We start from the raw sequence: 12,627 nt of genomic DNA on the forward strand, positions 1-12,627 counted from the left end.
AGATCTTTATTGTCCATAAATATGGCAAAAAACAGATCTGTTTTTGTAATTAAATTGAAGCTTACAATCAATTTCACATTATTATTTATTTCTTCAAGCTTCGAGCAGCAACATTTACATATAGTTCGTAATAGTAGGGACGTTTGCTATAATATAATATAATAATGACATCCCTATTAAGTTTATTACCTCCTATAATTCATTGTTCAAAATATGAACAAATAATAATCTTTAAACTACATCAAATTTTGAAATAATTTGACAATACCCATCTAAGTATCATTATCAAAAATTGCTCTTCAATCGCTCTCAGTATTATTCTTATATTGTTTGGCATGTGAGTGTGTCTATGTCAATATATTGTATTGTTATAAATGTCTAACCAAATAACAAATTGCCACTTTTTTTTAGGATAATAAAGATTTCTTCTTCTTCTTCTTCTTCTTCTTCTTCTTCTTCTTCTTCTTCTTCTTCTTCTTCTTCTTCTTCTTCTTCTTCTTCTTCTTCTTCTTCTTCTTCTTCTTCTTCTTCTTCTTCTTCTTCTTATTATTATTATTATTACTACGATTACTACTATTATTATTATTATTATTATTATTATTATTATTATTATTATTATTATTATTATTATTATTATTATTATTATTATTATTATTATTATTATTATTATTATTATTACATCAAATCGTTCTCTAAATCATTATCTGAATTGTCTAATCTTGCAGTAAACGATTTTGTTGTCATTGACTCGATTGACAAGGAGTTGGCAGTAATCAAATTATCGGTAGTCCATTGATCAGTATCGATGTTTGTTTTATTAATAAATCAATAAAGGAATAATCGTGGAACGATAATCGTGATAAATCGATAGAGGTGATGACATTGATGGGCGATGTCACATTTCTTGTCTTGATAAATAATAGAGAGTGATCTTGTTTGGTTTTAGAGGGTTGAACATAGACATATCATTTATCGTGAAAATAAAACAGTGACAAAGATAGAGAGCAATATCTTCGTAAGCGAGGGTCCGGATCAACTTGTACTTATTGGCAGGTCTGATAACCCAATTTGTTATGGGCTCATTGTTGTAATGGAAATACTCTCAAACCAACGCAAAATAATATCCACTATATGTGACCCATCGTCTCAAAACGGTATTATGTCGGAACGAACCATATGCTTAAAAGCCGGATTTAATGTTAAACTGGTCAAAAATATAAACTGATGGCATTAGCACCCTAAAATATGGCATCCATTCTCCTCAATAAATCGTATAAACTCAACACAAGTCTGATATTTCTGGCTATAAATTCAATTTTCAACATCTTAACCAACCCGACTTAATACCGTTTTGAGGCGAAGGGTCACATATGAGATGAAGTGAGTAGAAAAGTGTCAGAAGACAATAGAGAATTGGGATCGTGGATAGCTCATACGGTAGAGTCACGCTCTCACCGGCCAGGCGGAGTTGTCGTACCAGTAAGGTCAAGGGTTCAAACCCCCATCACCGCCGCGAAAATTGTTTATTCTCTATTGTCTTCTGGCACTTTTCTACTCACTTCATCTCTTGCTGTAACCAACATAAGTGCCTGCTCCACTCACTTTTCTGAATTAAAAGTTATCCACTATAACAATGTTAGAATTATGTAATCTGGGGAGTTTTGTGCTGTTCCTGTGGTATGGATCCTGTCTTTGGACTCTTACTTCCCTGGTTCGAGTCCCTTTCTAAGCAGTGCAAAGTTGAGTAGTTGGAGAAGGACTCTTTATACACATTCTCTCACCGCATTCAGATGTAAATGAGTACCTAGCGCCGGTAACAGCGAGCGTTGTCTCTGTCGAAATGAATTTGCAATAGCGTCTCACATGCGTGCCGTCTCGTCTCACATGTTAAGTGATGCTGTTGGCTTGTGGCCATTGTAAGCATTTTGAGCACTTTTAGTGGATAGTGTGCTGCACCCCCCCCCTCCAAAACAAAAAAAACAGAACATGTAGCGCAATATCCACTAAACGTGATCAAGAGCTTTACAAAGGATTACTAGCTAACAGCAACATTAAACATCTAGGATAAGACATGACGCCTGTTACTGTTAGGCGATGTTATCATTTTTTTTCCGACTGAGTCAACACTGTAAACGGCAAAGTACTCATTTGACACCTGAGTACGGTGAGAACTTGTGAGCAAAGAGCAGTTTCCAAGGACTCAACTATGCGGGATTCGAACCCTGAACCTTTCGGTCCGAAGGCGAGTCTCATACTACAAGAGCCTACAAAATCCTAAACTTGTTTTATCTTTTTATTTATTACATGTCCACACGGGCGCTCTAACCTATTCTGTGGTAAGATTTGAACCCTGGCAGGAACACTGAAAGTCTTTGTGTTCTTGTAGTATGACACTGGCCGTCCACCCCAAATCACGATCGTTATACCACTATGTGCGGCTATGTGGTCTAGTGGTATGACACTCCTTTTCGGATCAGAAGGTCATGAGTTCGAGCCTTGCGCTCGGCGCATAGTTGAGTCCTTGGAAAAGGCTCTTTACTCACATTCTCTCACCGTAATCAGGTGTAAAATGAGTACCTGGTCGTTAACAGCGTTGTCTTTGTCCGAAAAATTGTAATATCGCCTTACAGGCGGCATGTCTCGTCCTACATGTTAAATGTTGCTGTTGACCAGGGACCCCTTTTAAAGCGCTTTGAGCACATTTAGTGGATATTGCACTATATAAAGCTCAATATTTTTTTAGACCGCATAGCCGCATTTATTTAATGTCCACTGAGGGCGCTCTAACCTATCCTGTGGTAAGATTTGAGCCCTGACAGAAACACTGAAAGTCTTTGTGTTCTTGTAGAATGACACTGGCCGTCAACCCCAAATGACGATCGTTTCAACCGAAAGCAAATGGGCTTGATTTAACCATACTATTGTAATGAACAATACTTTGCATTGGTTTGAGAGTTTACCCATTATGACCATGAACCTGTAACAATTTGGATTATCAGACCTTCAAAAAAGTCGACGTTGATGCCTCACAATTCCTTGTTAAGATCTTTTTGAGAGAAAAATTGTGTTAAACTCTAGAATATATGTTTACAAATATTTAGCATTTTATTTAGCTTTTTTTTGCCACTTATTATATTATTTTTCAACGATAAAAGAGGTTCTTTTTGGACCAATTTTCATTGCAACAATAATGTGTTATATCAAGACCGCATAGCCGCATTTATTAAATGTCCACTGAGGGCGCTCTAACCTATTCTGTGGTAAGATTTGAACCCTAGTAGGAACACTGAAAGTCTTTGTGTTCTTGTAGAATGACACTGGCCGTCAACCCCAAATGACGATTGTTATACGACTGGACCACAAAGAAGCACGCACCATCTTCGTTAAAATCATGTTTATTTTTTTTTATAGAAAGTCATTTTTAAAACATGAATATAACAGCGTCCTATAATCCTTTGTGCGGCTATATGGTCTAGTGGTATGACACTCGCTTTCGGATCGGAAGGTCATGAGTTCGAACCTCGCGCTCGGCGCATAGTTGAGTCCTTGGAAAAGGTTCTTTACTCACATTCTCTCACCGTACTCAGGTGTAAAATGAGTACCTGGCCGTTAACAGCAGTGTCTTTGTCCGAAAAATTTGTAATATCGCCTTATAGGCGGCATGTCTCGTCCTACATGTTAAATGTTGCTGTTGACCAGGGACCCCTTTTAAAGCGCTTTGAGCACATTTAGTGGATATTGCGCTATATAAATCTCAATTTTTTAAAAGACCGCATAGCCGCATTTATTTAATGTCCACTGAGGGCGCTCAAACCTATCCTGTGGTAAGATTTGAACCCTGGCAGGAACACTGAAAGTCTTTGTGTTCTTGTAGTATGACGCTCGCCGTCAACCCCAAATGACGATTGTTATACGACTGGACCACAAAGAAGCACGCACCATCTTCGTTAAAATCATGTTTATTTTTTTTATAAAGAGTCATTTTTAAAACATGCATATAACAGCGTCCTACAAAAGCAAAACATCAAATGTGACCCGCCGTGTCAAAGCGGTATTATGTCGGGATGCACTCGGTTAGGGAAATTGAATTCATAGCCACAAATATCAAACTTGGGTTTAATTTCTCTACGTCATGCTGGAGTATAAATACTATTTTTTGCTTTGCAAAAACTTCTATGGTCCAATTTCTCTTCATTCTATCTCTAAATTCACTTTCTGAGGTCTGAATCATCCCGACATAACCCTTCGTCAGCTAAATACAAAACAAACAATAAAAAACCCCCATAAATACCTTATCTATAGATAGTTCGAAGTTGATGTCATTCAGGACTTTGTTATTGTTTTTTGCCATCCGCGTTTATGAGTAATTATAAATAAACTGTATTAACCTGACTATAAACGATCATGGTTACAGAAAATTTACAACTTTTAAAGTTGAGCTTTTATACAGTGCAATATCCACTAAACGTGCTTAAAGCGCTTTACCAGGGGTCCCTGACCAACACCAACACTTAACATGTAGGATGAGACATGACTCCTGTTAGGCGATATTACAATTTATTCCGACAGAGACAATGCTGTTAACGGCCAGCTACTAATTTTTTTACACCTGAGTACCATGAGAGAATGTGAGCAAAGAGACTTTAACAAGGACTCAACTGTACGCCGAGCAAGGCTCGAATCCAGGACCTTCCGGTATGAAAACGAGTGTCTTGCCACTAGACCACTTAGCCGCACTTTTAAACTTGTGTTGGATTTTGTTACTCGGCCTTGTCACATTGGGAGTTGCTATACACAAATCGAGATCGAGTGCGAAAACCTTCAAGAAGTATTTTATTACATCTTCCATTTAAACAGTGTCTACTATTCAACAAAGACTACTTTGGAATAAAATCATAAAGTATTCAAGCATTTCATTGAACCTTTAAATACGAGAATATTATTGTGCGTCTATTTATTTCATTATTAACACAGTGACCATTCAATAGCATATTGCAGCCACCGTGCCGATTTACAAGCGTTCATTATAGCACCATAATGTCACATACTCTCTCATTCACATCTCTATGGGACATCTGGCACTTGAGGCATTGCAACAGATATTCACATCGTTTTCTCAGCTGTTATTCTTGGGACCATCTCGAGGGGAAAAGCCCATCTGCTTTAGGTCCCTCTCCACTGTGAGTCTTCAGGTCTCCTTGGGACGGCCTCGCTTCCTCTTGTCTTGGAGTGTCCATCGCAGATCCTTCCTTGTCAATGTTTCTTCAGGTCTGCGACAGACATGCCCCAACTATTGCCATCTTCTTCCATTAATGAGACTCTCCAAGACTCCACCTCTGCTCAGGTCCTCATTTGAGATTGTATTCGGCTAGAAGATCTTGAATATTTGTCGTAAACATTTGTTTTGGAATTCTTCAAATTTCTGGATGATAATTTCTGTGGTCTTCCAAAGCAAATCGCTCACGACATTGTCCTTGAAAACCTTAACATAACGGTACCAAGGTCCTAAGAGGGTGTGTCTAATAATGTTCTGACGTCATTGAATATTGTTGCTTTGTTGCTTCACGTCGCGCCAAATCGACAATGGGGAATGAAAAACTTGACATCAAAATTATGTAACACGATAACTTATAGAAGAGGATGGGGGGGGGGGGGGGGGGGGGGGGTGGGAGTAATTATAAAATTTTGTAAAAAATATTTAATATGAACTTATCGATGCATCGCGTCATTTACATATCAGCAGGTCCAATAACCGAAAGCAAATGGGCTTGATTTAACCATAATATTGTAATGAACAATACTTTGCATTGGTTTGAGAGTTTACCCATTATTACCATGAACCTGTAACAGTTTGGATTATCAGACCTTCAAAAAAGTAGACGTTGATGCCTCACAATTCCTTGTTAAAATATTTTTGAGAGAAAAATCGTGTTAAACTCTAGATATATTTTTACAGATATTTAGCATTTTATTTAGCTTTTTTTTGCCACTTATTATATTTTTTTTTTCAACGATAAAACAGGTTCGTTTTGGACCAATTTTCATTGCAAAACAGATGTGTCATATCACAAAGTGAGTATTTTTTTTCTACTTCGGGGGCCATCAACTCTTGGAAGAATTTTATTTGTTTGTTGTTTTTTTTTAGATGGATGATCGAACACGGGCTTTCAAAACTGCAGTTAGTAGTTCTCCCTTTCTGGCCGGCTTCCAAAAAGATTTGTCGCACTTAGTTTAGAAATTCAACCGTGTGGAATCTTGGCTGAACAACTGCAGCAAACTGACCTCTGAATCGATGGTACACTTTAAGGTAATAATACTCACCGATCCTGCCTGCCAGATCACAAAGATGTGTAGTCTTTTAGAAACACTTTAGTTTGAATCACCCAGTTGGCGCTCGAAAAACAATAACACAGAGCTGAGTGACGTCCCCTTGATTGATTTCATTTAATCTTATTTACGATAACACTGTAAGGATGAATGCGAAAAATATAAGTGGGTGCTCTTTGGTGCATGACGGCTCGAGCACCACCAAAACTGTGATGTGTTCGAGTGACAACTTCAAGCCCATTGTGGATGACTACACAGTGTTCATTTTCCAAATCGTCGGCAATGTATTCCTTAACGGAATCGTGTGTATTTTCGGCATTGTTGGAAACGTCTTCAACATCCTGGTCTTCTTTCGGCAAGGCATCTTCACCGAATCCGGCACAGCTGGGATATTCGGCTTAGCCGTGTCAGATCTATGTTCCGTCGCCAGTATGTTCTGGTTGTGCGTCATTGAATCTGTTGTACTGGCCAAACCTCAGAATCTTTCCTGGGATCCTGAAGCCGTCAAAACAGTCACAGCGTTCTGGGTACATATGATGTTTGTAACCATTACTCGAATCGTCACAGTTTACATTGCTCTAGAGCGGTGCATCTGTGTAATCTTCCCTTTCAAAGTCAAGAGTCTGCTGACTCCACGAAGAGGCATCGTAATCATGTCAATGGCGGCTCTAGTGGTTGGGTTTTTGCACATATCACATTTCTTAGCCTTCCGCTTGAGGTTCATCCAAGATCCAGCCACAAACTCTACTCGTCTAGTCATGGTAACTTACGTCAAATTTCAATCATTTGCTTTGGATAAAATGATCTATGTTCTTGGTTACGGCGCTAACATATTTTCTGTCCTGGCTGTATTCGTATGCACGCTGATCACAGCCATTCGTATCAATTTATCAAAAACTTGGAGAGAATCTGTATCTACTGGAAGTTCCTCAACAACGGATAAAGACAAATCGAAATCAAACGAGTCTATGTCAAAATCTAAAATGCAAAAGGAAGCAAGACTCATTCGAATGATCATAATGATTTCCATAATATTCCTAATTTGTTACCTCCCTTTGCTTGTGTATCTGGTCATGATAACCACCGACAAAGATCTCGGCCTGAGGGGAAAATACAAAAACTTTAGCAGGGTCATGTATACGTTGTCCTTTTTAGCTGGGACCATCAATTCCAGCATCAACATCATCATCTACTACACTATGAGTACTAGATACCGGGATGAGCTTAAAGCTTTACTGAGGCTGAAAACAAAATAAAATTATCTTGATGACATGCGTTTAAGTGAAATGTTAAACATCGTGCCAGACCAATATTATATCCCAATGACGAGGAAGACTAAAATTTGAATTTACAGCCAAAGATGGTAGACTTTGGTTATGCAATAATTTTTTTTATCCTAATCTAATGGATTGAGATCCCGCAATATTTTCTGGGAAATAAATGCTCTTACAAACATGAACTCATCTATTTTAATCAGTATACCATTGTATTGTGGAAATGAGCATAGTCCAGATGAATCTTCTGGGCCATCAACGATCAAAATATGTCCGAGAATAAACTGTGTAGGTGCGTGTAAATGGATCTGGCAACAGGGCTGCCAGATGACGATTCCCAACATCAAATGACCAACCATTATGCCCAAGCAGATTTTATAAATAATCATTTGAGTCAACGGGTGATAGAATTGTCCTTCATTTAAGAAAAGTTTGAAAGTTTCTCGTATATTGTATATCAATCTGAAAAAAAATTGAAGTAATTATTTAATTCATCAGAAATTGTGTATATACTCGTCGGCAAAAATTTGCATTCACTCGGGAGTAGGATTGTCAATTGGAGTGCACATTTCTTGATTTGTTTTGTTTTTCTTTTCTTTTTTACTGTTTTTCTTATTTGGCCTTTGTATTTTATGTTTGTTTCTTTTTACTTCTTTGCTTAATTTTATGTTCTGTTGTCCCCCCCCCCCCAATCCTTTTTGTGGTCTTTAATTATGAAGGCGTTTTTTTTCCCTAGTATTCTTTAAAGAATATCTTCAGTTTTTGTTCTCGTTTGATGTATACAGTTTATTGGGTGCAAATTTATAAACTCACGCTTCATGTTGGAACGAATTGATGAATATGGAAAGAATATTTAAATATGTACAAAAATTCAATGAAAATGTATGAGGAGAATCAATAAAGCTTATTGCAAAGACGAAAATATGATAAATTAATATGATATTATATGAACTATGTCTGGTCTCTTCAACCTAAAGACATAATGTTTGAAGTTTTTATATACATAAAAATCACATTTTTTTACTGTTTTACCGCGCACGTTGCAATTGATAATATTTTAGCTATAGCAGGGATCAGGCCATTTGATAATATTAGAATTCAATAGTCTGATGTCACGTACGCCCAGCAACCAGCAGCTCAGTTCTAAACAAAGACAATCGGTACTTTTTATTCTTCATGCTGGCTAGAACACATTTTACCCCTTGATTACGATGAGAGTGTCGTCCATGTAGGAGGGTGGCAAGGAAGGAGATCGGTAATATAGAAGTCGACAAGTTTTCCCCATAGACAGCGTCGGGTGCCACTTTTATTCCATTTTATTGTTGGTTAAAAAGTTCCTGACACTTGACTGATAGTAATAGAATGTTTTAAGTTTAAAGAATAGGTAATAGTGGAGTGGTAGAGTATTGGCACGTTGTATAGGGATAGGTAGGTTCAGAAGGTAAGTATTCATCCCCGTGAAGGAAAAAGGTATTTTTATATAAATTAACAGAATTGCCTCGTACAATAACAAGTTAACGCATAATTAGCCGAGTAACAACAATGCTGGTTTTAATCCAGTGAAAGCATTCTATAAGTATTGATCTTCATCCAGTATCACAAAACTATTCATTTTTCTTTTGAGAGGCCTTAACTGATTGGCGTCAAAGGTTTCCCGTTATAGCAAACAGTAGTCGTTCAGGTCAGCAGTCTGTAATCTGTTGCGTGGTAGGCCGTTCGGCTTGATTCTTCACAGGATGTGGGCTGTCACTACACACTGATTCATGCTGGGTCATCCAAGGCTGAATGCTTCGCACACAATTGATTGCCAGGCGAAAACACAATATTAATTATCACTCTTACCCACTAGTATAATTGCATTAATTAATGGTAACACAATGTAAATTAATCACTGACCCTCGTGCGCACAGGTTTCTCGCTATGTAGGATTTTCGAGTTTCCTATAGATGCGTGAGCTCTAAGTAAATGAAATGGAGAGAGAACGTTACTCTCCCCAACATTGGCTTGTAAAGGTTTTCGTCGGGAGTTGGAGAATCTCAAAGAGCCAACAATATTTCAGGATTTTGGTAGGCCTGGTTTATTATTTGTTGTTGTCTGTAGTCCAATCGTGATCTGGGTGTCGTAAGTGTTGCGTCCGTGCGCTTGGTGAATTTCTAATTACGGGACGAGTGACATCTTGCACATGTTGCATATTAGGTGCGAATTGAAAGTCTAAATGCAATCGAGATCACAGATGGCACCCTTTTTATTGCCCCAGGGCTACAACGATTTTGCTACACTGAGATAGTCGTTGCATTATCACGGCGATAGTTTGTGTTGAGTTGTGTGTATTGATGTATTTACAATCGTGGGAAGTTGAGGCGATTGAAATATTTCACTACAGAGATAAAGTGAGTAAAGAGCCTTTTCCAAAGACCCAACTATACGTCGAGCGAGGCTCGAACCCAGGACCTATCGAAAAGTAGTGTCATACCACAAGACCACATTTATTCCGCGCGACATAGAGAATGAAATGACAAGATGTAAACATTCCTAAATCTTGAGGCATGATTGACTGATGGAATGGTGACATTTTGTGCCGTGAGATTCAGGGATCGTTTCTATTGTAAATACTTCTCATCAAAACGAGAACGGATCATTCAACATGGACTACAGAAGGTATAGGAATAGAGGACACGAGTTGATACGTAACCATCGTTAACATAATATGTGACTCTTCGCCTCAAAACGGTATTAAGTCGGGTTGGTTAAGATGTTGAAAATTGAATTTATAGCCAGAAATATCAGACTTGTGTTGAGTTTATACGATTTATTGAGGAGAATGGATGCCATCATTTAGGGTGCTAATGCCATCAGTTTATATTTTTGACCAGTTTAACATTAAATCCGACTTTTAAGCATATGGTTCGTTCGGACATAATACCGTTTTGAGACGATGGGTCACATATGTTATATATCGCCTGACACAAGAACCCTCTCGGACTAGCAGTTTGACTTCAGGTTTATGTAGCGTCTAGTGAGGTTAGTAGAGTTCATGGAAATAAGTGATTCCATTGGTTGAACTGTTGAATACAACTCAAGATTTCTTTTCTTTTGTGGCAAAAGACTTGTCTTTTGGCGTCATTTTTTGATCAGTTTCAGGCTTTATGTTAACGATGGCTATAGATCAGGCTATAGCTAGAACGAAGATGACGTCAATCAGGTCTTTGTTATTGTTTTTTGCCATCCGCGTTTGTGAGTAATGCTCACTGAACTGTATTAATCCGACTATAAACGTTTATGGATACACACAGTTTTGTGTGTTGGTCCGTTATACTTCCGGATGGAAATGTTATGAGCTTCTTAGCCAAGCTCATACTATCTAGAAGTTAAGGATGGCCAAAGTTCTAAATATGTGTTTTTCCAGAGCGTAGCAGTATATATAGTAAATGCAATTAAAATTTGATTTAATAGCACACGTTTAAAGTTAACAGTATGCAGTATGATACAAATTAATCCTTCGAAACGCGCGCGCGCGCGCGCGTGTGTGTGTGTGTGTGTGTGTATGTTGAACTCGTGACCTCAAGAAGTCAGGAAGAGGAGGCTCTAATAAGACTAGGGTTAGATACGATCTTTTGGGGGATCGTGGATAGCTCATACGCTAGAGTCACGCTCTCCCCGGCCAGGCGGAGTTGTCGTACCAGTAGGGTCGCACCCGCGAAGTTTTTATTCTCTTCTGACACTTACCTACTCACTTCATTTCTTGTTGTTATATATATATATATATATATTATATATATATATATATATATATATATATATATATATATATATACACTAGTAAAAAGCCCGCAATTTTGCGGGAAAAGTACAATTTTCATTCGATATTGTACTCACCATCATTTAATGAGGGCAGATTGGTAAACAACGTTGTCTGTATAATTTGGTATATCTTCTCACACGAAGTGGAAGCCACTATAGCCTCTGACCCGTGACACAGCAACATACAGTACACACTGAATACATGTTGTGGTAAGAAAATCCTCAACGGTGAAAATACAAATTGAAAGAATACTGGGGATGTAGGAGCTTTCGGAATGTCTCTCCTTTACTTAACTTATGGAAAATCAAACACCCTAGCACCTTTACTAAGACTTATGACTAACCGTAATAGAAAAAAAAATCCTTCGATTTCGAGCTAACCCTAATAGAAAAAAAAGACCTCGGACTGCTTTGCACTACTTTTCAATACTTCACAAATCAAAATGGCGGCTGAAAATCAAAACAATGGTCTGTCAACTTTTGGTTGTTCTTCCTGTCGTGAAAACGCCAAACTGACAACTTTTTACAGTGTCGAAATTGGTTGTTTTTGAGAGTGTTAGTGTCGTCGGTACGTATTTTATGATATCTGTTTGACTCGACGAACTTTCAAACTGACATTAAATTATAAAAGGAAATCAAGTTATATGTTTATCTTCCTGTAAAAAATATACATTTCTAATTTTCAAATCTTTCAGTAGAGTCGTGCGCCGTATAATTTTTTTATTGACTCAAATAAGCACAATGTTCTCTACAAGATAATATTTTTTAAAGAAAGGATATATATTATATATATATATATATATATTATATATATATATATATATATATATATATATGTTTGTGTGTGTGTGTGTGTGTGTGTGCTTGTGCTGGAGAGGGAGATAACTTAATCTAAATAATAAAATAAATCTGAACATACAAAAGAAAAGATTTCTTGTTAAAATGAATGAAAAGCGTTTTGTTAGTGGGTGGCGCTGGATCCGGTCATCAAGGGCTTTCTGTCATCGCTTGATACAACGATAAATTATTATATTGTCATTTTATTACTAAGGGTAAAGGTAGGCCTAATGTTTGAGGTAACCCGCTCATGGTAATATCGTAGTGTGTCATTGTGGGAAAACTGGATGGCTCTTTGTTGGATTGGTTTTGTGCGGCTAGATGGTCTAGTAGTATGACACTCGCTTTCGGATCGGAAGGTCCTGGTTTCGAGCCTCGCGCTCGGCGC

The 12,627-nt window shown here is 37.7% G+C and overlaps 1 protein-coding gene across 3 annotated transcripts; it reads left to right on the forward strand.

Moving 5' to 3' along the window:
- Window positions 1–938: 938 nt before the first annotated feature.
- Window positions 939–8,523, forward strand: LOC144965657 (uncharacterized). Of its 3 annotated transcripts, none has more exons than XM_078901222.1 (2): window positions 939–1,015; window positions 6,146–8,523. In XM_078901222.1, exon 2 carries the CDS (start codon window positions 6,474–6,476, stop codon window positions 7,581–7,583), a length of 1,110 nt encoding a protein of 369 aa, XP_078757348.1. In that variant the 5' UTR covers window positions 939–1,015; window positions 6,146–6,473; the 3' UTR covers window positions 7,584–8,523. The 3 variants fall into 3 exon arrangements, with proteins under 3 accessions (XP_078757348.1, XP_078757359.1, XP_078757368.1); XM_078901233.1 differs by having other exon boundaries at window positions 945–1,053; XM_078901242.1 differs by having other exon boundaries at window positions 956–1,015; window positions 6,473–8,523.
- The last annotated feature ends 4,104 nt before the right edge of the window (window positions 8,524–12,627 follow it).

This window comes from Berghia stephanieae, chromosome 1, assembly GCF_034508935.2.
Source record: "Berghia stephanieae isolate SIO BIC M18660-M18661 chromosome 1, UCSD_Bste_1.3, whole genome shotgun sequence".
NCBI classification, from domain to species: Eukaryota; Metazoa; Mollusca; class Gastropoda; order Nudibranchia; family Aeolidiidae; genus Berghia; species Berghia stephanieae.

Bases quoted from the DNA above. Each gene is read 5' to 3' on its own strand.
- LOC144965657 (XM_078901222.1), top strand. From the start codon at position 6,474: ATGAATGCGAAAAATATAAGTGGGTGCTCTTTGGTGCATGACGGCTCG.